Source organism: Bubalus kerabau, chromosome 6 (assembly GCF_029407905.1).
Source record: "Bubalus kerabau isolate K-KA32 ecotype Philippines breed swamp buffalo chromosome 6, PCC_UOA_SB_1v2, whole genome shotgun sequence".
Classification (NCBI taxonomy): Eukaryota; Metazoa; Chordata; class Mammalia; order Artiodactyla; family Bovidae; genus Bubalus; species Bubalus kerabau.
Genome location: NC_073629.1, coordinates 107350291 through 107373380, shown reverse-complemented (window position 1 = coordinate 107373380; position 23090 = coordinate 107350291). Strand labels below are relative to the sequence as shown.

General features: G+C 41.8%; 1 protein-coding gene across 3 annotated transcripts in view; it reads left to right on the top strand.

The window, feature by feature from the left end:
* Window positions 1-23090, top strand: part of MACF1 (microtubule actin crosslinking factor 1) — a 320564-nt gene that overhangs the window by 142508 nt on the left and 154966 nt on the right. For all 3 annotated transcript variants that reach the window (XM_055586319.1, XM_055586318.1, XM_055586320.1), the window contains exons 7-14: window positions 19205-19371; window positions 20161-20273; window positions 20373-20479; window positions 20896-21015; window positions 21154-21249; window positions 21895-22022; window positions 22113-22206; window positions 22405-22559. In XM_055586319.1, coding sequence (XP_055442294.1) covers window positions 19205-19371; window positions 20161-20273; window positions 20373-20479; window positions 20896-21015; window positions 21154-21249; window positions 21895-22022; window positions 22113-22206; window positions 22405-22559 — 980 coding nt within the window. The remainder of the gene's footprint in view (window positions 1-19204; window positions 19372-20160; window positions 20274-20372; window positions 20480-20895; window positions 21016-21153; window positions 21250-21894; window positions 22023-22112; window positions 22207-22404; window positions 22560-23090) is intronic.

Below are 23090 nucleotides of genomic sequence, written 5' to 3'. Positions count from 1 at the left end.
TCCCAAATAGCAAGAGTTATCTTTTCATTTGAGTTCTTGGTCTTTGTGAGTCTAGTTGCCAATTCAAAACAGTGGAGTATCTAACTGTTTTACTTAACTGGATACAGACTTGCATCCCTGCTGCAAGTAGAAAGCAATGTAACTCGGGCTTCAAGTTCAAAGTCTTCAACAGGCGTCCATGTTCTGACTGTAGCCTTGAGCAAATAAATCCATTTTCCTTGAGCCTAAGTTTCTGTACCTGTAAAGTGTAAAATGATAGTTTTGACTTCATTTGGTTACTGTGGGAATTGAATGAGATAATCCATGGCTTAGCACAGGGCGTGGTACATGACAAAATGCTAAAACTGCATTAGCTGTCCGCAGCAGCAGCAGCAGCAGTAATCACTGTTGAACGGTCATGTCAAGTATTGTTCAGCAGAAACACTGCTTCTCTGTTGTGTTTGTAAGTGGTATCCTTTTTACCCAGCATCCTTAATACTGTACTCAAAACTGATTTCCGATTGTTCCCCCTGTGTGTCATCAGCCAGCAGAATTAACAGATGTCTGTCTTTCTCTCTCTCTGAAAAGGAGGGAAAGAAATGCTGCAAAAGTCTAGATCTTTAAAGCGTGTGTTTCTTTTTGTAACCATGAAGATTAGGCTCTGGTTTCCAGGTTATCATTTTATTGTTTCTTGACCTGAAAAATTTGAGAATATGTTAATCCTGTTAGATATTTGCTTTTGGACATGTCAGTGCAGCTGTTGAAATCTAGCTCCCTTCACAGTTTGGGGGCCATAGTCCTCGGCCCTGGTTCTTCCCGGCCCTGGTTCCTCTCGGCCCTTCCCTTCCTGGTTGGTACCAGCGGCTGGTTCGCTTTCCCCCTTTCTCCTCCTCCTTCCTTCACGTTACCTTCTCCCAGGGCTTCTCTTCTTTCCCCCTCCCTTTTCCATTTACTCTTACATTCCCTCCCTCCTTCCCGCCCTCCCTAATTCCTCCCCTCCCCTGGTTTCTAGCTCCTTTTTGCTTTCTGTTTGTGTTTCTGAGGGCCGTGCTCCAATTACCTCATATTTGGAGAGAGGAAGCTGTAGCCAATCCGGTTTCTGTCTGCTTTTAGGTCAAGTGATTTCTGAACTGCAGTGAGATGCTTTGAATTTGTCTTGTTGCAGCTCTGAGCCTGTAAGATGGCTGTCTGAATCGGCAGCGGCTGGAAGAGACAGAGAGAGAGGCGGGGAGGGAGGCAGGAAGAATTGGAGGGGTTGCCGGCGTAGTGCATGTTTTTAAATGTACATCTAATCCGATGAAGCCGAGGTTGGGATTTCTCTGGGATCCCAGGACTGGCTTAGCTGCGTTTTTGCAGAGATTAGTAGAGGAAAGCAATGGGAAATTCGCTGGGCTGCGTTAAGGAGCCGAAAGATTCAATAGCCGTTCCCGAGAAGGCTCCCATATCTCCTAAGAAAAGGGTTCGGTTCAAAAGGAAGTGGAAGGGGAAGAAAACCCCTACTCCAGCAGCACCCTGTGAGGAAGAACCCTTGCAGGGAACTGGAGCCCTCGAAGAGACCGGAACCCTGACGAAGTTAACAGTGAGTCTCCAGAAGGGGGAAGGAGTGGGAGGGGCCGAGCCACCACCACCCCCGAACGTGTTACTGCCCAGGGACTTGGCCCCCAGCGCAGGGGTGGGAGCCCAGGGCATGATCGTTCAGGTGAAGGAGAGGTTCCAGGGCGAGATCCAGACCGCTCAGCTTTTGTTGGAGAATGAGTCATCAGTTGCCGGAGGGGTCTGGGATTCCCTGGAAGAGGGGACGACTGTCATCGCTCACCTGCTCGATAACCCCGCAGAAAGGAACTGCGAGAAGTCAGTGAGCCAACTGGTGGAATTTCCTAGGACAGCCTCCTGCAGCAGCAGGGCCGTGCTGCTGCCTTTGCACAGGGGGACTGCAGTGGAGAAAGGAGCTGCTCCGCTAGGAATCAGGAGCAGCGCTTCCCCCAGGACAGACCACCCCGCCGACACAGACAGTCTTTCTGCCGGCTGGAGTGTTGGCGGAGGAACTAAGGGCATCTTAAGTGCCCCTCAGACAGGTCCCTGGACTGTGGAACATTCCGCTCCTTCATCACTGCCAGACCAGCTGAGAGGCCAGAGCTGCACAGAGCCTGCCCGTGTGGGTCGAGTGCCCCCCCAGGTGCCCAGACTGCCTACTTCTCAGAGTGACGTATCCATCAGTGGCCCGACTCTGAGCATCTTGCCATCCTCCTCCGGCTATGGCAGCGATGGGCCCCACTTACGTGGAATCCAGCCTAAAGACCTGGAGCCTGAAAAGAGCTCCACGTCCTTCTCAGAAGAGGATGGCACCCTTTCTTTGGAGGCAAGCCACGCCCCCTCATGGGGTCTAGAGTTGACGGGTGGGCATGCTTAAGGGATAGTCAAACGGCGGTTTGCATTACTGGCCTCAAACTTACAGAAGTGGAGCGCGGCGAGCGGTGAGGAGCGCGATGCTGCTTCTTACGCTTTACCTGTCAGTTGGATACCGGGAGTTAGCCACTGCTACGCTCAGCAAGCAGAATCTATTTCAGGTCTGCCCCTTGATGCCTGAAACCAGCTTCTTGTCTCTGGGGACTCCCTGACTGGGTAATCATGCCGCATAATTGCTCCAGCTATCTGGTGGGGTTATCTCTCAAGGTGCAGGGCTAGGTAATACTTCACTCTCAGCAGGTCTGTTTATCAGCTTCCCTGCTGTAGGAAGTTGTAGTGTACAGCGAGGTGACGGGGAGGCTGGCTGACTCTTTGAAGTGAGGTGGAAGGGGTCAGGGGGAGGCCCTGTCTTCGGTGTGAGTGTGACTGCTCTTCTCCCTGGAGAATGGTGTCCTTCCTGGAGCTGATGTAATCTTTCCCCTGAGGGGACGCTGCTAATGACAACACCCATTCCCGAGGTGGAGCGGCTAGTCCTCCACTGGTTCCTAATTCCAGCACTGGAGGAGAGGGACATCGATTTATCTGGAGATTAGTCCAGAGCTTGAGGGTCCAGGTAGAGAGGCTTAGAGCAGTCTGAAGGTTCAAGGCTAGAAACAGTCTGTTTTCTGATCAGACTTGTTTATGTCCCTAACATGTTTTTGTTTGTGAGATATGTATTCAGACATAAGTGGAGGTGGTGGTAGTGATAGGTGGTGGGTGCTGTGAATGTTGTTAGGAGTCAAGGAGCAGGTGAGAATTTAAGAGCTCTGAACACGAGAGGAGGGAAAACCCCAGGTGGTACAGGGTTTGGTCTGGCACATATGGGGTGAATGTGTAGGTGGCTGAAGTTATAATCATCAGTGACTGAAGAACTTTTGTTGGCATATCGGTCTCTGCAGCAGAAGAAAAAAACTTTAGGGGGCCGGAGGTAGAAGATGGAGCAGGGCATTTTCCATGTTGGGCTGTGGTCAGCTGCCCAGGTGCCTCCAGAGCAGACAGGGTCCCACCTACTGCTGCCCTGCTTCTCACCAACAGCAGGACGCTGGGGAGAGATGCAAATTTAAGGTGACCTGTGATTAAAATGCCTGTTTGGGTGATGAATTTCCCCCATGGATAGGCCCATTTCAGTGCCCTTTGTTATTATAGAGTTTGGACAGTTGGAGGAAACAGTTGGAGAACAGTTGGAGGAAAAAATGGTCATTGAAAAATATTTATTACATGGTTGGGCAAGAGGCATCCTTGGGCTTTTCATATAAAAATGTGTGTGTGTGTGTGTGTGTGTGTGTGTGTATTAAGGTGGGGAGGGAGGCAGTGAGGCTGCTGGGGTGGGGTGTATCTGAGTTTCATTGGATAAGAGGGAACGTCAAAGTCAGCTTTTACCTTGGTGCAGAACGGATGTAGAGTAATTGCAGCAGAACCAGTGGCTGAACGGATCACTCTTTTGATATTCCTGAAGTTGTGGAGGCATCGTGATGATTTAGGATACATGCTTAGAATTAAGAGTGAGGTTTTCAGAAAGTTTGGAATATAACATGTGAAGGAGCTCACATTTAGTGGAAGTCAGTTCAAGACAATGTCCCGTAGGTGACTGTGGTACTTTTGGAGCAGGAAGGCTCTGGACAACTCTGTGAGGAGCCTCCAAGAAGAGATTGGTAGAAGAAACCTCTGGACCATGGTCTATAGTTTGACCAAATCAACAGCAGTTTGGTTCTTGGGCTGTTCAGTATGAGAATCGTATTGGTGTGTGGTGCTTTCTGGGCAGTGAAGCTCTACATCCTGTCCCAGCTTCCCCGAGAGCAGACACGACCAGACTACACAGTTAGGGCCTAGGAAGAAAAACCAGGTGACCTGGAGTCAGCTCAGAAGTCTAACACGTGTTTGAGGTTCTGTGTCCATCTGGTGATGCAGGGACCACAAACTGTATGACCATCCTGTATGACAGATAAGAAGTGACTTCTCAAGATAAGTGTCCCTTATCCCTTAAGGATGAAGGTCCTTAAGTTGACAGGGGCCTGAAACCCTCCTTGGTCTCTGAAGGTCTTATCTTCAGGGAGCTGTGCCCTGCCTGGTAGGCTGCTCACAAGGCCTGGGGACAGCGACAGCCAGAGAGGCAGGGGAGCGTGTTCTGACACTGCAGATCTCCTGGGAAATGCAGGTTGAGCCTCAGGGTGAGAGCGTCTGACTGGAATGTGAGGTCCCTGGGAGGATGCAGGGGTCAGGAGAGCAGCTGCTGCTGGTCACACACCAGCTCCTTCCTAAAGAGGGAACAGCAGGCACTCCAACAGAGTTGATTTTTTGTTTGTTGGTTGGTTCTTGTTTTGTTTTGTCTTTAACATGTCAGGGTGGGAAACAGCAAACTTTGTGCTCCGGAGTGGTGTCTGCCCTTGACATAACTCAGGCCACATTGCCTCTCCTGTTGATGCCCCAGGGCATGGTGATGGGAGAGGGGCCAGACTGTGCCGGCACAGAAACTTGGCAGCGGGTTTGTTTCTTTTCAGGATGGAGAGAAATGGGAACTGATTCTGATTCCTGCTGAGTGCCGGCTTTGGGTAATAGAAGACAAATGGTCTGCTTTTCTGTTCACCTGGTAGAGCTGATTCTTCTCTTGACAGGAAACAGTTAACAATGGAAATACGATGACAGCAGCCAGGGGACAAAAATGGTTTTCAGAATGATAAGTAGACTTGGATTTGGAGCTGGGTGGGATCGAGTTAACAGCAGTTGTACTTTGATGTCAGACAAAGGCCTTCGCTGGTCCAATCCATCTCTCAGGAGGACTCCCTGCTCCCAGCTGCCATCGATAGCTGTAATACCTGGCTTAATGGAACAAGGAAAATTGTTGAAAATCCCTTTCTTTTCTCTCTTGGCTCCACCACCAGTCTCCTGGCCATGGTTAGTGGATTCTGTCGAATGAAGAATTTGGCCAAATACCATTGCCCTTGCCACAAACCCTTAGATTTCGGGTGAATAGTCAGAAAACACTGGGGCTAGACATGATGAGAAAGAAATCAGTTGGTATATTATTTTCTGGGCTAAGCCTTTTCAGTTATAAGTATCCTTTTCACATCTCTCCTCTTTAATTATAGGGAAAGTTGTTTTTACTAATACTGGCTTTGTATTACAAGAAAAAAGCAAAATTAACCAGATGATACTATTGGAGGAATGTAGCAGTTAAAGTTATAGTTAGGCCTTTATTTAAGAAAGGAATTTTTTTTCTTTTAAAAAGTTTTACTTAATTAAAAATACTACCAAAGAATAATCATTATTTTTCAGGTATAACAATGGTGTTGTGGCTATGTTAAAAAAAAAAAAAGAATCTTTAGAGACACATACTGAAGTGGTTTTAGAGGAAATGAGAGTGTGGAATTTGCTTTATGATAATAGGGGAGGAGTGAAGTGGGTGGAGTGTAGATGAAGCAAGATTAGCTATGAGTTGATATGGTTGGAACTGGGTGATTGGTACATAGGAATTTACAATATCATTCTTTTTTTATATATATTTGGTATTTTCCAATTCAAATGGAACATTTTTTTCTGAGTTTTGATTTTTTTTTCACTGTCCTTTTCACTAATTTATTTTGGAAAATTATTTTTGTCAAATTATGTTATTTATATTAACGTAATGAGTTTATTATCTTTTAAAAAAAAATATCATCCCACACACCTCTGGGAATCACCAATTTCTTCTCTGTATCTATAAACCTTTTTTCTTTTTTTAAAGCTTTCCATGTGTAAGGAGGATTATACAGTATTGTCTTTCTCTGTCTGATTTATTTCACTTAGCATAATACCCTCGAGATCCAAAGATGATGTTGCAAATGACAGGATTTCATTCTTTTTAATGGCTGAGTGATATTCCATTGAGTATATCTGCCACAATTCCTTTATCTGTTCATCCATTGATGGACATTTCAGTTGTTTCCAAATCTTAGTTATTGTAAATAAAGCTGCAGTGAAGGTCCATGTATTTTTTCAAGTTATTATTTTCATTTTCTTTGGATAAGTACCAGAAGTGATGTTGAGCATCTTTTGATACACCTGTTGACCATCTGTGTGACTTCTTTGGAAAAAAATGTGTATTCTGATCTGCCCATTTTTAAATGGGATTGCTTATGTTTTTGCTGTTGAGTTGTGTAAATTCTTTATGCATTTTGGATGTTAACTTCTTATCAGATGTATGATTAGCAAATATTTCCTCCCATTCAATGGGTTGCCTTTTCATTTTGTTGGTGGTTTCCTTTGCTGTGTAGAAGCTTTTTGTGTGTCTGTTGTTGATGTTTTATGTGTGTTGTTGATTTGCTTTTGGCATCAGATTAAATACATGATTGCCCAAATCTACGTCAAGGAGCTTGCTGCTTGCTTTCTTTCTTTCCTTTTTCTTTTTTTAAACTTCTTATTTTGTATTGGGGTATAGCTGATGAGCAATGTTGTGATAGTTTCAGGCGGACAGGGAAGGGACTCGACCGTATGTGTACAGGTATCCACTCTCCCCCAGACCCCCCTGCCATGCGTTCTGTCACACAGTATTGAGCAGAGCTGCATGTGCCATACAGTAGGTCCCTGTTGGTTATCCATTTTAAATAGCAGCAGAGTAAACATGTCCATCCCAAACTGCCTAACTGTTCCTTCCCACAAGCAACCTTAAGTTTGTTCTCTAAGTCTGTGAGTCTCTGTTTTGTAAATTCATCTGTACCATTTCTTTTTAGAGTCCACATATAAGGGATGACCTTCTCTAGGAGTTTTATGATTTTAGGTCTCATGGTCGTCTTTAATCCACTTTGAGTTAATTTGGAGATATGGTGTAAGATAATGGTTGAATTTTATTCTTTGGTGTGTGGCTGTCGTTTTCCCAACACCATTTATTGAAGAGACTCTCCTTTAACCATTGTGCATTTTTGGCTCCTTTTTTTGTAAATTAATTGACTGCATATGCATGGGTTTGTTTCTGGGTTTTATCTTCTGTTTCATTTATCTATGTGTCTATTTTTATGCCAAATACCATACTGTTTTAATTATTACATCTTTGTAGTTTTGTTGGAAATTGGGGAGCATGATGCCTCCAGCTTTGTTCTTTTCTCCAGATTGCTTTGGTTAATCAGTGTGTGTGTGTGTGTGTGTGTGTGTGTGTGTGTGTGTGCATTTCCATACACATTTTAGGATTATTTGTTCTAATTGAAAAATGCCATTGGAATTTTTATAGAGATTGTTTTGAATTTGTAAGTTGCTTTGAGTAGTATGGACATTCTAACAGTATTGATTCTTACAGTTTGTGAGCACAGAATTTCTTTCCATTTATTTGTGTTGAAATTTATTTCATTTATGTCTTACAGTTTTCAATATACAGGTCTTTCACCTTCTTGGTTGAATTTATTCCTAGATATTTTATTCTTTTTGATACAGTTGTAAATGGGATTGTTTTCTTAATTCTCTTTCTGATTGTTACTAGTGTATAAAAATGCAACAGATTTTTATATATTGATTTTGTATTCTGCAAATTACTGAATTTGTTTATTCCAATAGTTTTTGATGTCTTTAGGAGTCCTTAGGGTTTTCTATATATAATATCCTGTCATCTGCAAATTGTGGCACTTTGATGTCTTCCTTTCCAATTTGGATGCCTTTTATTTCTTTTCCTTGCCTAATAGCTCTGGCTAGGACTTTCAGCATTATGTTGAATAAAGTGGTGAGAGTAGACATCCTTGTCTTGTTCCTGATCTTAGAGGAAGGGCTTTCATCTTTTCATCGTCAAGTATAATGTTAGCTCTGGCTAACATTATAGTGAAATACCTTTCCTCTATACCTGCTTTGTTGAGAATTTTTATCATAAATGTTGAATTTTGTCAAGTGATTTTTATGCATCTGTTGAGATGATATGACTTTTGTTCTTTTGTTAATGTGTGGTATATAACATTGACTGATTTATGGATGTTGAACTATCCTTGCATACCTGGAATAAATCCTACTTGATCATGGTATAGGATCCTTTTAATGTATTGTTGAATTTGATTTGCTAATACTATTTTGAGGATTTTTGGATCTCTTCGTCAGGGATGTTAGCCTGTAATTTTCTTTTCTTGTGTTGCTTTTGTCTAGTTTTGTTAGCAAGGTAATGCTAGCCTCATAAAATGAGTTTAGAGGAGTTCCCACCTCTTCTATTTTTGAAAGAAATTTAAGTATTGGTGTTAATTCTTCTTTGAATGTTTGATAGAGTCTATCATTGAAGCTGTCCTGGACTTTTGTTTGTTGAGAGATTTTTGATTACTGATTCATTCTCCTTAATATTAATCAGTCTGTTCAGATTTTTCATTTCATCTTGATTCAGTCTTGTTAGGTTGTATATTTCTAGGAATTCATCCATATCTTCTAGGTTGTCCAACTTGTTGGTGTATAATTTTTCATAGTAGTTTCTTAAAATCCTTTGTATTTCTATGGCATCAGTTGTAACATCTCTTTCATTTCTGATTTTATTTGTGTACTGTTTTTCTTGGTGAATCTAGCTGAAGTCTTGCCAATTTTATTAATCTTTTCAAAGAACCATTTCTTAGTTTTGTTTTTCTTCTCTACTGTTAGGAAAAATAATGGTGGAATTATTATACAGTGCATGGAGCTTCCCTGGTGGCTCAGCTGGTAAAGAACCTGCCTGCCAATGCAGGAGATTCAAGAGATGTGGGTTCAATCCCTGGGTCTGGAAAATCCCCTGGAGAAGTAAATGACAACCCACTCCAGTATTCTTACCTGAAAAATTCCATGGATAGAGAAGCCTGGCAGGCTACAGTCCATGGAGTTGCAAAGTGTTGGACACGACTGAGCACGCACGCATGCACACACACACACACATTATGTAGTGCATATGATGAAAAAAGACTAATGTCCAGAATATTTGAAGTGTAGTGTAAGTGAGGCGGTTAAGAGTATGGAGCCAGGTTGGCTGAGTTTGAATTCTAGCTCCACTACTTACTAGCAGTGTACCTCAGGGCAAGTTACTGAATATCTCTGTGGCACAACTTCCTTATTTGTAAACTGAGGATAAGAATAGTATATACTTTTCAGGGTTGTTGTGAGAATTGTAAGAATTAATGCAAGTAAAACACAATGAAAGTGAAACTGTTAGTTACTCAGTCATCAGTTATTGATGTTATTTAAATAATTTCTATAAATAAATAAGAAAAAGGTAAACATGCTAGTAGAAAAAATAGGGGAAACCCAGGAGTAAGCAATTCACAAAAAGAAGAAGAAGAAAAAACCCAAATGCCTCATACACAGGATTCTTTCTCACTAGTATTCAAAGATATAAAACTCAAAATAACAACAGAATGCTATTTTATACCCATGAGACTGGCAGAAAATAAAAAGTTTGAAAATGCATAGTGTAGGCAAAGATGCAGAATGATGGAAAAAACACTTTACAGCCTTGTTGATAGAAGTATAAATTGGTGTTGTTATTTGGACAGTAGTTTGGTGATATTTAGGAGAATTAAAAAATGCCCATATTCTGTGATCTAGGATTTCCATTCTAATTATAGTCCCTGAAAAGTCTTCCATGATTCTGAATTTGAATATTGAAAGGAGAGCTCACGTGATCTTTACCTAATTCTCCCATTGGTAATAAACACAGCTGCCATAAGATCTCCCTAGCGAGGCATTTGTAATGAATTACTACCTTGTACCCTCACCTGTTTCTTGAATGAAAAGTTTTCAAAGTCTGATGCCTTCACTGTAGTGGGATAAAGTCAGCTAGAAACTTCAAGACTCATGCTGCTGCTGCTGCTGCTAAGTCGCTTCAGTCGTGTCCGACTCCGTGCAACCCCATAGACGGCAGCCAATCAGGCTCCCCCGTCCCTGGGATTCTCCAGGCAAGAACACTGGAGTGGGTTGCCATTTCCTTCTCCAATGCATGAAAGTGAAAAGTCAAAGTGAAGTCGCTGACTCGTGTCCAACTCTTCTCGACCCCATGGACTGCAGCCCACCAGGCTTCTCCGTCCATGGGATTTTCCAGGCAAGAGTACTGGAGTGGGGTGCCATTGGCACATGAATCAAGTATTATTATTAGCTCATTACATCTAGTTCATTCCCTGAGACTTACATAGACTTATAAAGTTCACATTCCTCAGCCTGGTATTCCAACCCCTCCATAATCTGTCTGATCTTTTCTCCTGTAATAATTCCCAAGTAGAACTTTCATGTCTTAACAGGTCGACCTCTTAACCGTCTACCACTATTTCTGTTCCAGCTTCTAATCTTTGTTTGTATCTACGTTCTACATAGAATTCTTTTCTTCATTTTTTTTTGTTTGTTTGTTTCTATAACATCCTTCAAGGATGCATTTAAATCACATTTCTTTAAGAAGTATTTTTATCACTCTGAAGTGAAGTATAAGTCACTCAGTCGTGTCCCACTCTTTGCGACCCCATGGTCTATACAGTCCATGGAATTCTCCAGGCCAGAATACTGGAGTGGGTTGCCATTTCCTTCTTCAGTACTCTAGCCCATACTAATTATTAATTATGCTGAGATCCTCTGTTGAATATTACTATTTACTATATTTTTTAAAAGAAATATTTATTTATTTGCTGGGTCTTAGTGCAGCACACAGAGAAGGCAATGGCACCCCACTCCAGTACTCTTGCCTGGAAAATCCCATGGACTGAGGAGCCTGGTAGGCTGCAGTCCATGAGGTCGCTAAGAGTCGGACACGACTGAGCTACTTCACTTTGACTTTTCACTTCCATGCATTGGAGAAGGAAATGGCAACCCACTCCAGTGTTCTTGCCTGGAGAATCCCAGGGACGGGGGAGCCTGGTGGGCTGCCGTCTCTGGGGTCGCACAGAGTCGGACACGACTGGAGCAACTTAGCAGCAGCAGTGCAGCACATGTGGAGAGGAAATGGAACCCACTCACTCCAGTATTCTTGCCTGGAGAATCCCATGGACAGAGGAGCCTGGCAGGCTACAGTCCACGGGGTCACAAAGAGTTGGACATGACTGAAGCGACTTAGCATGTACACAGGCATTACGGCACGTGGGATCTTCATTATTCATTGCAGCATACAGGATCTTTAGATATAGCATGTGGACTCTTAGTTGCAGCATCTGGGATCTAGTTCCCTGACCAGGGATTGAACCCAGGTCCCCTACATTGGGAGTGTGGCATTTTAACCACTGACCAACAGGGAAGTCTATATTTACTATATTATTGTTCCTCTTTTGGGGCCTTGCTGCTGCTGCTGCTAAGTCGCTTCAGTCGTGTCCGACTCTGTGCAACCCCATAGACAGCAGCCCACCAGGCTCCCCCGTCCCGGGGATTCCCCAGGCAAGAACACTGGAGTGGGTTGCCATTTCCTTCTCCAATGCATGAAAGTGAAAAGTCAAAGTGAACTTGCTCAGTCGTGTCCGACCCTTAGCATCTCCATGGACTGCAGCCTACCAGGTTCCTCCATCCATGGGATTTTCCAGGCAAGAGTACTGGAGTGGGGTGCCATTGCCTTCTCCGTTTTGGGGCCTTAAATTATGTGAAACTCTTTCCCGTGATTTTATCACATATGCCTAAGTACAAGGTAAAGTTTTTTCCTTCAAATTTAGCCTTCAAAAAAAGAGGGGGGCGGATTCTCTTTGTATTGGATTTTTTAAAATAAAGTCTTTCTTGTTATTGGGCTCCCAGTGAAATTATAGTCAGTTCATGAAAAAGGATTAATGAATCTGCTAATTCATTGGATACCAGTTTTTGTAGAGATCAACTAACAAAATTGGTTCAACAAAAAGAGTAACTGAGGAAATTCTCTGGCAGTCCAGTGATTAGGACTCTGTGCTTCCAATCAGGGGGCCTGGTTTTGATCCCTGGTTGGGAAACTAAGATCTTGCAAGCCACATGGCCACAAAGAAGAAAAGAGTAACCGAAAATCTAAGAAAGTTTTAGCTATTGTTCTTGAGAATATAACCTAAGTTGAAGTGTTTAATGTAGCAATTGTGTTTAATCATATTTTTAAAAACTTTATTTTTTAAAATTAAAAGCATTTTTTTTTCTAGCCATGCTGCACAGTGCATGGGATCTTAGTTCCCCAATCAGGGATCAAATAGCACCTCCTGCAGTGGGAGTGGAATCTTAACCACTGGACCATGAGGGACGTCCTGAAAATTTTCAAAACATCACCCACATCACTTATAAAAGAACACACACACAGCAAGTGATCACATTATGGAAATCATAAATAGCAATAGAATGAATGGGAAAAAAACACTATTACACAATTGCATTCTTGTGGCTGGGGATGAAATTTACAAGGACAGCGTGGATTCAGACAAGTGCTGCTGTATCTCAGAAATCTTAGAAAGGAATGTAGATGATGTTTTCTTGAAAATGCACCCAAATAGTAGCTTTATTATTTTTTGAAGTACCTTTATGTATGAATAAGACTGTGTAAGGATGCCTGTGAAGACTCTGAATAACATGATTTTATGAAATGTAAAGGTAAAAATAAGCATGAATACTAGATGCATTAGAAATGCTGCTCATTTTTAAACTTGAATGTAGTTCATTTACATTGTTGTGTTGGTTTCTGGTATATAGTAAAGTGACTCATATATATCTTCTTTTTTTACTTTCTTTTCCATTATGGTTTATTACAAAATATTAAATATAGTTCCTTATGTTATATGGTAGAACCTTGTTTGTCTATTTTGTATACAGTTGCTTGTATCTGCTAATCCCAAGCTCCTAATTTATCCCCTCCTTCCGCTTTGATAACTGTAAGTTTGTTTCCTATGTCTGTGAATCTGTTTCTGTTTTGTAAATAAGTGGGTTATTTTAAATATGAGTATATGTGTAAATAAGTTTCTAAAAGTTTATGTATTCATGGGGCCACAGAGCTTTCCTTTCTCCAGTTCTCTCTTCCATCTGTCTATTGTCATTTGGGGAGATTTGGGACTGCCTACTGTTTGGAGTAGGCTTATTTTAGCCAGAGATATGGCATGTCTCAACTGAGTTCTTTCAGAGCAAGCATGTCTGGTTTTCAGTTTCCCCTTTTTCATCTGGCTAACTTCTACTCAGATCTTAAATTTCAGCGAAGATGTTGTCTTGTCGCCTCTGTCAAGCTCCTTGGTGCTGCTGGTTTGCGTTACTTGCTTACCTCTGTCACAGCATTGATCTCTCGGCTTGGCGTCGTCTTCCGTACTAAATTGTTTGAGCTTGAGGCCCAAGGTTGTGCTTTTGTCTTGAGATACCAAGAACTTGAACACAGCTCCTAGGACATAATCTTTGCTCAAGAAGTCACAGCAGAATGAGTACATGGTGTTTGACTTTTTTTGTTCTTCTCCCTCCTCCTGACGTATGGTGTCTGCCATAGTGTGAAGCACAGATGAGATGCTGTTCAGTAAATTCTTGTTGATTTGCGTGTGTGTTAGTCTCTCAGTCATGTCCAGCTCTTTGCAACCCCATGGACTGTAGCACGCCAGGCTTCTCTGTCCATGGAATTTTCCAGGTAAGAAAACTGGAAAAGGTTGCCATTTCCTTCTCCAGGGGATCTTCATGACCCAGGGATCAAACCCAGGTCTCCCACATCGCAGGCAGATTCTTTACTGTCTTGTTAGGAGCATATTCAGTTGCTAGACATGCTTCAGAGAAGGAATTAATCAAGCTGTGGGAAGTGTGTGTTGAAAGAGAATTCAGGTAGATGAGCTTAGTCTCTGAGGTGGTAACGAGGCTGTCCCCTTTTCCCAAATGTTCCTTTTAAACATCCAGATGAGGGAGAAAGCTCCCTGGCTCTGAAGCTAGAATTCTTCATTTGGGAGATGAAGGTAAAAGCTTCTACATAGCTCAGAGGACAGCACTGCAATCACATGTGAGCAACACATGAAGAGATGGACAAAAGCCAAATTTAATCACTGAGATGATTACGATGATAATCCCATTTTTCTCATCCAGCTCGCAATCTAGGAAGGCCCTAATCCAAACAGGGTATTTTTCCTTTCCCTGAGGGATCTAAACATTTCCCTGTCTCATTATAGCTGTGTGGAAAATCTGAAGTACAGCTGTTCATTGAACTGTTTCCAATACAATATACAAAGATAGTGATTGTCAGACAGGAGATGCCATCAGAGATACTGACTGTGATATTGTGGATATACAGTATCAGTTGACTAACTGGAATTGCTTTTTAGGGTCAAGAACCCAGATACTCACATTTCATTTTGCTTATTCAAATTCTGTCCCTTTTCATATCAACAAATCTATTTCCTGTTCCCAGCAATATTTTGCTTTGATGTGTATGTGAAACACTACAGTGGAAGAACTGGGCTATGTCAGAGGGGGTGTCATTTAGCTGTTGAAATAAACAGGAATGTTGTGGAGGAGCACTGGCAGGGAAATGGCACTGGTGAGAGGCTGTTTACACTGGACTCTCAGGATGATGGCTTGGGCAACATGATCCATTATTGGGTCCTTAGCTTGTTTGATGATACACTATACATTATTTGCTAAGTAAGTTTGCTGTCAAAAAAGTAATGTGTCTCATGATGCTAGGCAGGTCTTATCCCCAAATATATTTTATTTGTTTATTTTTATTGTTTATTACTGGGCTTCCCTGATGGCTCAGATGGTAAAGAATCTGCCTGCAATGCAGGAAACCCAGATTTGATTCCTGGGACAGAAAGATCCCCTGGAGAAGGATATGGCAACCCACTCTGGTATTCTTACCCAGAGAAAGCCCATGGACAGAGGAGTCTGGCTGGCTACAGTCCGTGGCATCTCAAAGAGTTGGACATGACTGAGTGACTCATATACACATTGTTTATTAACCAAATGATTATTAATTAAGACACTTTAATTTGTCCATTATATGATTAGCACAACACTAGGTGCAATGGGTGATAATACGGAACAGCCCTGATCACTGAGTCTCAGATCTGGAGGTTATTTCTTCCACAGTATCCAGGCTTCTGCTGGGACATATTCTGTGTTAGGGAGCTCTCCTTCCTAGCGGCTGCTGTGATTTTCAGTCGTTCTGATAGTTCAGATGTAGTATCTGCACCTCGGGAAGCCTGCTCTCAGGGAGATATTAGATAATGTGCTGTGCTTAGTCACTCAGTCGTGTCTGACTCTTTGAGACCCCATGGACTGTAGCCCACCAGGCTCCTCTGTCCATGGGGATTCTCGAGACAAGGATATTGGAATGGGTTACCATGTCCTCCTCCAGGGGATCCGCCCAACCCAGGGATTGAACCTAGGTCTCCCGCATTGCAGATGGTTTCTTTATCAGCTGAGCTACCAGGGAAGCGTATATTAGATAATAAAAACATATTAAATAATAGCCAGTGATACAAGATAACATTTAAGTGATGATATAGATTATCAGTGCTGTGGGAGTTAGGCCAGCAATAACTGAAGGAAGACCCCCATTTATTCAAGGAAGAGAGAGGGAACACTTATTTGTTGAATTTAGCCGTTTGTTTGGGCTAGGTACATCACTGTATAATCCTAAAAAGGTAATAGGTGTGATTCCCACTTTACAGATGTCATAAACCGAGGTCCTATTTACAGTTGGTGAAATTGAGATTCAGACCTAGGCCTGTGTGGAATCAAAGGCATGTACTTTTCTCCTCTCTCAAGACTGCCATCTCTAAAGTAGGTCCTGTGCTAGATTTTGGAGGTTTCTTAAAATAACTTTTCTCCTAAATATAAAAATATACATAATGTAGAAAACTTGGGAAATATAAAAATCATCTATAATGCTATCACTTAGATAGAACTATGATTACTAATTTGGTGTATATACATATACATACATGTATCTATCACATTATGCATATATATGACTGTTACTTAACTATATATTTTTAATGTAAAATCACTATTATTATTTATTATTTTGTTTGTATTTTTCTTTTTTGTTTTTTAGTCTTAAAAATTTTTTTCTTTAGTTTATTGGTCGCACCATGTGGCATGCAGGATCTTGGTTCCCTGACCAGGGATCAAACCCATGCCCCCTGCATTGGGAGCTCAGTGTCTTAACCTCTAGACCAACAGGGAAGCCCCCTTCTTTTTCTTTTTACAAAATATGGTGGTTTATTTTCCTGTCACTAACATTTTCGAAAGCATACTTTTTTTCCCCATAAGTAGGATTTTTGTATTGGTAATAAAATCAGCAAACTTTATATGGTAAAAATATCTGAGTCTTTTTACTCGGGAGGAAGACTTAGCAAAGGCAACCAGTTTATTTGACAACACATTTTTTATTTTACTTTACTTCATCTCATTAATTTACTTTTTCCTCGTCAATTACTACTTTTTTTTTTAAACTAAAGCATACCTTTTTAAGTGCTATAAAGAATTCTGCCTTGTGTATGTGTTGTAATTTGTGACCAATCAATTCCTCATTAGAGTTTGAGCTCTTTGTAACATTTTGCTGTAAAATATTTATCATATTTTGATAAGCATTTGAAAAAATTTCAGCCTTATTGAAGTATAATCGACAAAACTGTGACATATTTACAGTGTACATCATGGTGATTTCATATTCAGACAAATGTTGTGCTTTACAAATACTGTTTTTTTTTTTTTTTTTACAAACTGAAGGTTTGTGGCGGCCATGCAGTGAGCAAGACTGCTGGTATCATTTTTCCAATAACATTTGCTTACCTCGTGTCTCTGTTCCACATTTTGTTGATTCTTATATTTCAAACCCTTCATTAGCAAAAAGATTACATTTTGCTGAAAGCTCAGATCATAGCGTTTTTTAGCAATAAAGTATTTTTTAAATTAAGGTGTAAAAAACAATTTAATTGTTTTTTCAGACATATGCTATTGTGCATGTAATATAGTATAAACATAACTTTTATGTATACCTGGAACCAAAAATGCGTGTGACTCACTTTACTGTGATTGATATCTCCTCTATTGCTGTGGCCTGGAACCAAACCTGCAGTGTGTGCTTATGTGCCTGTATGTGTATATTGAGAAAGGTTTCCCACCATCTAGTTAACTAACATCCATCACCTCACATTTGTGTGTGTGTGTGTGTGTGAGAGAGAACATTTAAGTTCTATTCACTTTTCAAATTTCAGTTATACAATACAGTATTTTCCCCTGTAGACACCTGTGTTTCACATTAGATCCTCAGGCCTTAAATTCAGCTTACAGCTAAAGGTTTGTACCCTTTTTCTATCCTCTTCCTATTTCTCCCACCCCACAGGCAACCACTGTGCTATACTTTCTGTTTCTATGGCTTTGATATATTTTTTTTTAGATTCCACATTTAAAGTGACATCATGCAATATTTGTCTTTGGCTTATTTTGCTTAACATAATACCTTCAAGTTTCTCCATGTTGTCACAAATGGCAGGTTTCCTTTTTCGTACCTGAATAATATTTTATTGTATATAACACATCTTTATCCATCTGTCTGTTGAGGAACACTTAGGTTGTTCCCCTGTCTTGGCTATTGTGAATAATGTTGCAGTAAACACGGGAATGCTGATAACCTCTTCAATATCCTGTTTTCATTTCCCTTGGATGCATCCCTGACTTCCCTGATAGCTCAGTTTTAAAGAATTTGCCTGCAATGCAGGAGACCCTGGTTCGATTCCTGGTTCGGGAAGATCCACTGGAGAAGGGATAGGCTACCCACTCCAGTATTCTTGGGCTTCCCTGATGGCTCAGAAGGTAAAGAATCTGCCTGCAATGAGGGAGACCTGGGTTCAATCCCTGTGTTGGGAAGATCCCCTGGAGAAGGGAAAGGCTACCCACTCCAAATATTCTGGCCTGGAGAATTCCATGGACTGTATAGTCCATGGGGTCGCAAAGAGTCAGATACGACTGAGTGACTTTGACTTTCACTGGATTTATACCCAGAAGTAAGATTGCTGGATCATAGGGCAGTTCTGTTTTGAACCACTATACTGTTTTCCAGAATGATTGTACCAATTTATATTCCCACCATGAGCGCACAGGATTCCCTTTGCAGCACATTTTCACCCACACTTGTTACCTTGTTTGAACACTTGTTTCCTTGTTTCTGATGACCGCCATTCTAGTAGGTGTGGGGTGAGAGCTCATTGTGGTGTTACTTTGCGTTTCCCTAGTGAGCAGTGCTGTTGACTACCTTTTCATGCACCTTTTGTATGTTTTCTTTAGAGAAATGTCCAGTCGGATCTTCTGTCCAGTTTTAAATTGGGTTGTTTGGTTCTTTGCTATGAAATTCTGTGGGTTCATGTTTTATAGATTAATCTTTTATCGGGTATAGGATTTATGAATGCTTTCTTCCATCCTATAGGTTGCCTCTTCATTTTGTTGATGGTCCCCTTTGCTGTCTCCCTTGCTGTCTTTTAGTTTCATGTAGTCCCAGTTGTTTGTTTTTCATTGTTATCTTTTCTTTCGGTCTTGATAAACATTTGTGTATAAATTTTTTTGCACATTTCTCTGATAACTTTCTATCAAATATATGTCTATTTTAAGACTTATTTAAAAACTGCCCTCCAGAGGCAACTTATGCCCTTTATACTCCCACTAGTGGCAATATCATGAGAATACCCAATTTTAGATATTCTCTCCAATGCTGACCAGTATCATTAAAAAATAAAAACTCTCCTAATTTGACAGGTGAAAAAAATGACCTCTCATAGCTTTAATTTGCATTTCTTTGACTACCAGACAGAATGAGTATATGTTGGGAGTTTTCATCTGAAGTGATACCAGCCTTGGATCTCCTTCTAAGAGTCATCATGTATGAAGAGAAGGTTAAAAGGCTCCATCTTATTTATCTTAAATTACTTCATGTCCTATCTTTTGACAGATCTCTGACATCTACATTAGTGGAGAATCAGGGGACATGTCAGCTAAGGAGAAGCTGCTCCTGTGGACCCAGAAGGTGACAGCTGGTTACACAGGAATCAAATGCACCAACTTTTCCTCCTGCTGGAGTGATGGGAAGATGTTCAATGCGCTTATTCACCGATACAGGTAAATACAGCGGCGCCTTGGGGGCCTGGAGAGGCTGCTTCTCATCTCTTTCTTGTAATTAGCTGTAATGCCACATTTCCTCTCAGCTGACAATCCAGGCTCTGATTCATTTTTTTTTATTTAAAAAAGGAATATGTACTGAACTCCTGCTCTTCTAAGCACTGGGCTCATATAGCAGTGAAGAAAGCAGCTAAATTCTTCCCCTCATAGAGCTTACTTTTCAATGGGGAAAATAGGCGATAAACACATAAGTGTATGCTGTCTTACAGGGGTGAGGGCAGTGGAGGGAAGAGAGTGATGGGGGTTGTGGTGTTTTGGGCAGGGTGGTCAGCTGTGGCCTCTCTGATGAGGATGTTGGAGCAGAGTCATGGATGAGGAGTGGGCCATGCAGGCCTCCAGGGTCAGTGTGATTCACTTGGAGGAAATAACAATTAGTTATTGTTATAACTAAGAAGTGGGAACTTGCTTGGAGTGGGTGAGGAAAATAGGAATTTTGAATGACAAAAATCAAGATTATTGTACTCCTAGTGGTCATAACCATGCATTGGGAAAATTGATACCTTGCCCTTGAAATCCAGCAAACCTACTATCCTATAAGTTTAGAATTAGGGAGCCCTGGGTTCCTGGAATGTGATTAACAAGGTAACTAGTGCTCCTCTAAACCCCTTGCTTTCTCTCTAACTCATCCAGTATTTTTCAGTTTTGAGTACTTTTAAGAGGGTTTCTTTGTATGAATTCCCATGTGCTTGTAGCTAGGGGCATTTCATATGTCTTGGTGGACTTTTGCAGACCTGATCTGGTAGATATGGAGAGGGTACAGATCCAGAGCAACCGAGAGAATCTGGAACAGGCATTCGAAGTAGCGGAAAGACTAGGGGTCACCCGGTTACTGGATGCAGAAGGTGAGAGCTGACTGGAATTCCGGTGTTTGACATACATTCATTATTTCTTCCCCAGTGGGTTCCGTTGTTCTAACAGATTTCTTGCCCTTTGTCTCTCAGATGTGGATGTGCCATCTCCAGATGAGAAGTCTGTAATCACTTATGTGTCTTCAATTTATGATGCCTTCCCTAAAGTCCCCGAGGGTGGAGAAGGGATCAGTGCTACGGTAAAAGAACATTTTCCTAAAATACCTTCTGGCTGTGATTGCTTTGGGTGGAGTGTATTGATTAGACTATGTTTCTACAGCACTCAGTGTGTACAGGGCACTTTTGTACAGAGCAGACTGAATCCACATCGTCTTTATACATGGCTGTTGTCCTTGGTCCATGGGAATGAATGTAGATAGCGCTAATTTTGTAGCGTCCAGCATAGGCTATTCTAGGTGTCAGGAAATTGAATCCCATCTTGAGAGTCCTTGAGGAGCTTTGAAACTGGGACTCTGTTAAACTGAGCGGCTGTGTCTGTGTCAGTAATTAAAGGAAAGGGCTTTACGTGGTTTGGGGTGGCCTGAGATACTTTCTCCTGAGCTTGGCTTGCACACTGCTAATCAGGGCGTGTGTGGTGTTTCCCTTTTGGCAATAGGAAGTGGACGCCAGGTGGCAAGAATACCAAAGCCGAGTGGACTCCCTCATTCCCTGGATCAAACAGCACACAATACTGATGTCAGATAAATCCTTTCCCCAGAACCCTGTTGAACTAAAGGTAAAGTTATGGACTTAAATCATTTTTCATAAATTCACTCTGGGGAGTAAGTCTCAAAGCTTGTTGCTGCTGGCTTCTGGGTGAGATGGTATGAAAACTGGAATGTTTGTGTTCATTCACCAAATATTAATTTTGTAGGCACTTTATAATCAATACATACACTTCAAAGAAACAGAAATTCTGGCCAAGGAGAGAGAAAAAGGAAGAATCGAGGAACTATATAAATTATTAGAGGTAAGGAAGCTTATTCTTTGCTGAGACCGGGGGTTTGCTGGCAGGCCCTTTGTTACTTTGTTCCCTGCATCGTCTTCCAAACCTTCGTTAATAGCAATATTCTCAGAGTGACAAATCAAGCGTAACTCTCAGGCTGCTCCTGAGAGTTTACAGTAAAGAGGAAGTTTCTGCCGTCACTGTTTTTCAAAGGGCCTATTGGAAAGTGGCACACATTCATTCAGAAATCTGGAGTTTTATGGATGTTTTCCTATTTCTCAGGGGAAGACTAATTCTTTCTCTCAGATAGAAAGAAAGAAAAGAGGTTTCCCTTCACATTTTGATTCCTAGAGAATTTGAAGTTGCGGAGACGGGCATTTCCACAGTGGGGTTAGGGAGGACAGGAGGATTTATGGAAAATGTGTAAGAAATGGAGGGATTTCAAGCAAGTGGTCCCTGTTTTAGAGGTGATTTTTTTTGTTCTCACCTGAAGGTGAAGTACTGCTAAAATATTCACTTGTCATCTCTTATTAGACAGTGGGGAAAATTGCTGAATGGCTGGGCAAAGAAGCAGGAAGTGATGGACGAGGCATAAATTAAAACTGGGGCCTGAGGGCATGGCTGTGTTTTTGGACTAAAAGAGTATCTCTCTCTTTTTTTTTTTTTTAGGTATGGATTGAATTTGGCCGAATTAAACTGCCTCAAGGTTATCACCCTAATGATGTGGAAGAAGAGTGGGGAAAACTCATCATTGAGATGCTGGAGCGAGAGAAATCACTTCGGCCAGCTGTAGAGAGGTAGGTCCAGAGTCTGGAGGGGATCTGGCATGACTTACTGGGCCGCTTTGAGCTCTGCCCTTGACTCTGGTTTTCACCTTATTATTTTAGGCTGGAATTGCTGCTACAGATTGCAAACAAAATCCAGAATGGTGCTTTGAACTGTGAAGAAAAACTGACACTAGCTAAAAATACACTGCAGGCTGTAAGTCTGACTGTTTCATCTCACATGTTCATGTCACATGTTTTCTACTCTTCATCCTGTGCTGTAATGGTTAACGTCAACAGTTGAGGGATCCAGCTTCGTTTGTCTTGGAATTGCAGTGGACCCCTTGGCTCCCTGGGTCCAAGTGGGTGAGAGCAGAGGGAGCTATCCCCCTCTCACTCTCCCTTTCTCTCTCAGGATGCTGCTCACCTGGAGTCAGGGCAGCCAGTGCAGTGCGAGTCAGATGTCATCATGTACATTCAGGAGTGTGAAGGTCTCATCAGACAGCTGCAGGTGGATCTCCAAATCCTACGAGATGAGAACTACTACCAGCTAGAAGAGCTGGCTTTTAGGTGAGCAACGTGGTACTCAAACAGAGGGCCTGATCACTACTGGTTCTCAGATATTAAGAGTCAGGCACTGAATCTTACAGCCTGGACGTTAGAGATCAGTGTCTCATTAGGGATGCTACAGGTATTTGAGGCAGGAAAATTCTCATGGTAGAAGCAGGTTTCCTTTATTTGAGGCCCTGCCCACTAAATACCTGAAGGATTCCCTAATGTTTGTGTATGGCATCTTATAACATCCCCACATATTTCAGAGGGACCTGCAGCACTGTGGTACCACATCTGCTGTAGAACTGCTAGAGCGATTCAATGTAAATTTTCATAGAGGAGGAACCCCACACACATGGAGGGGATGAGGATCTGTGGACACACCTGAGACCAAGAGCTACACCTTTTGACCTCTTAGTTCATGGTTTATTCTGTTGCATCATTCAGGAGTTGTAAACGCTGGTTTTGATTTGCTTCCCTCCAGGTAGCACTGTAACTTGGCACTTGCCTCAAAGATGACTCTGAACCATGAAGATGTACATAACACCA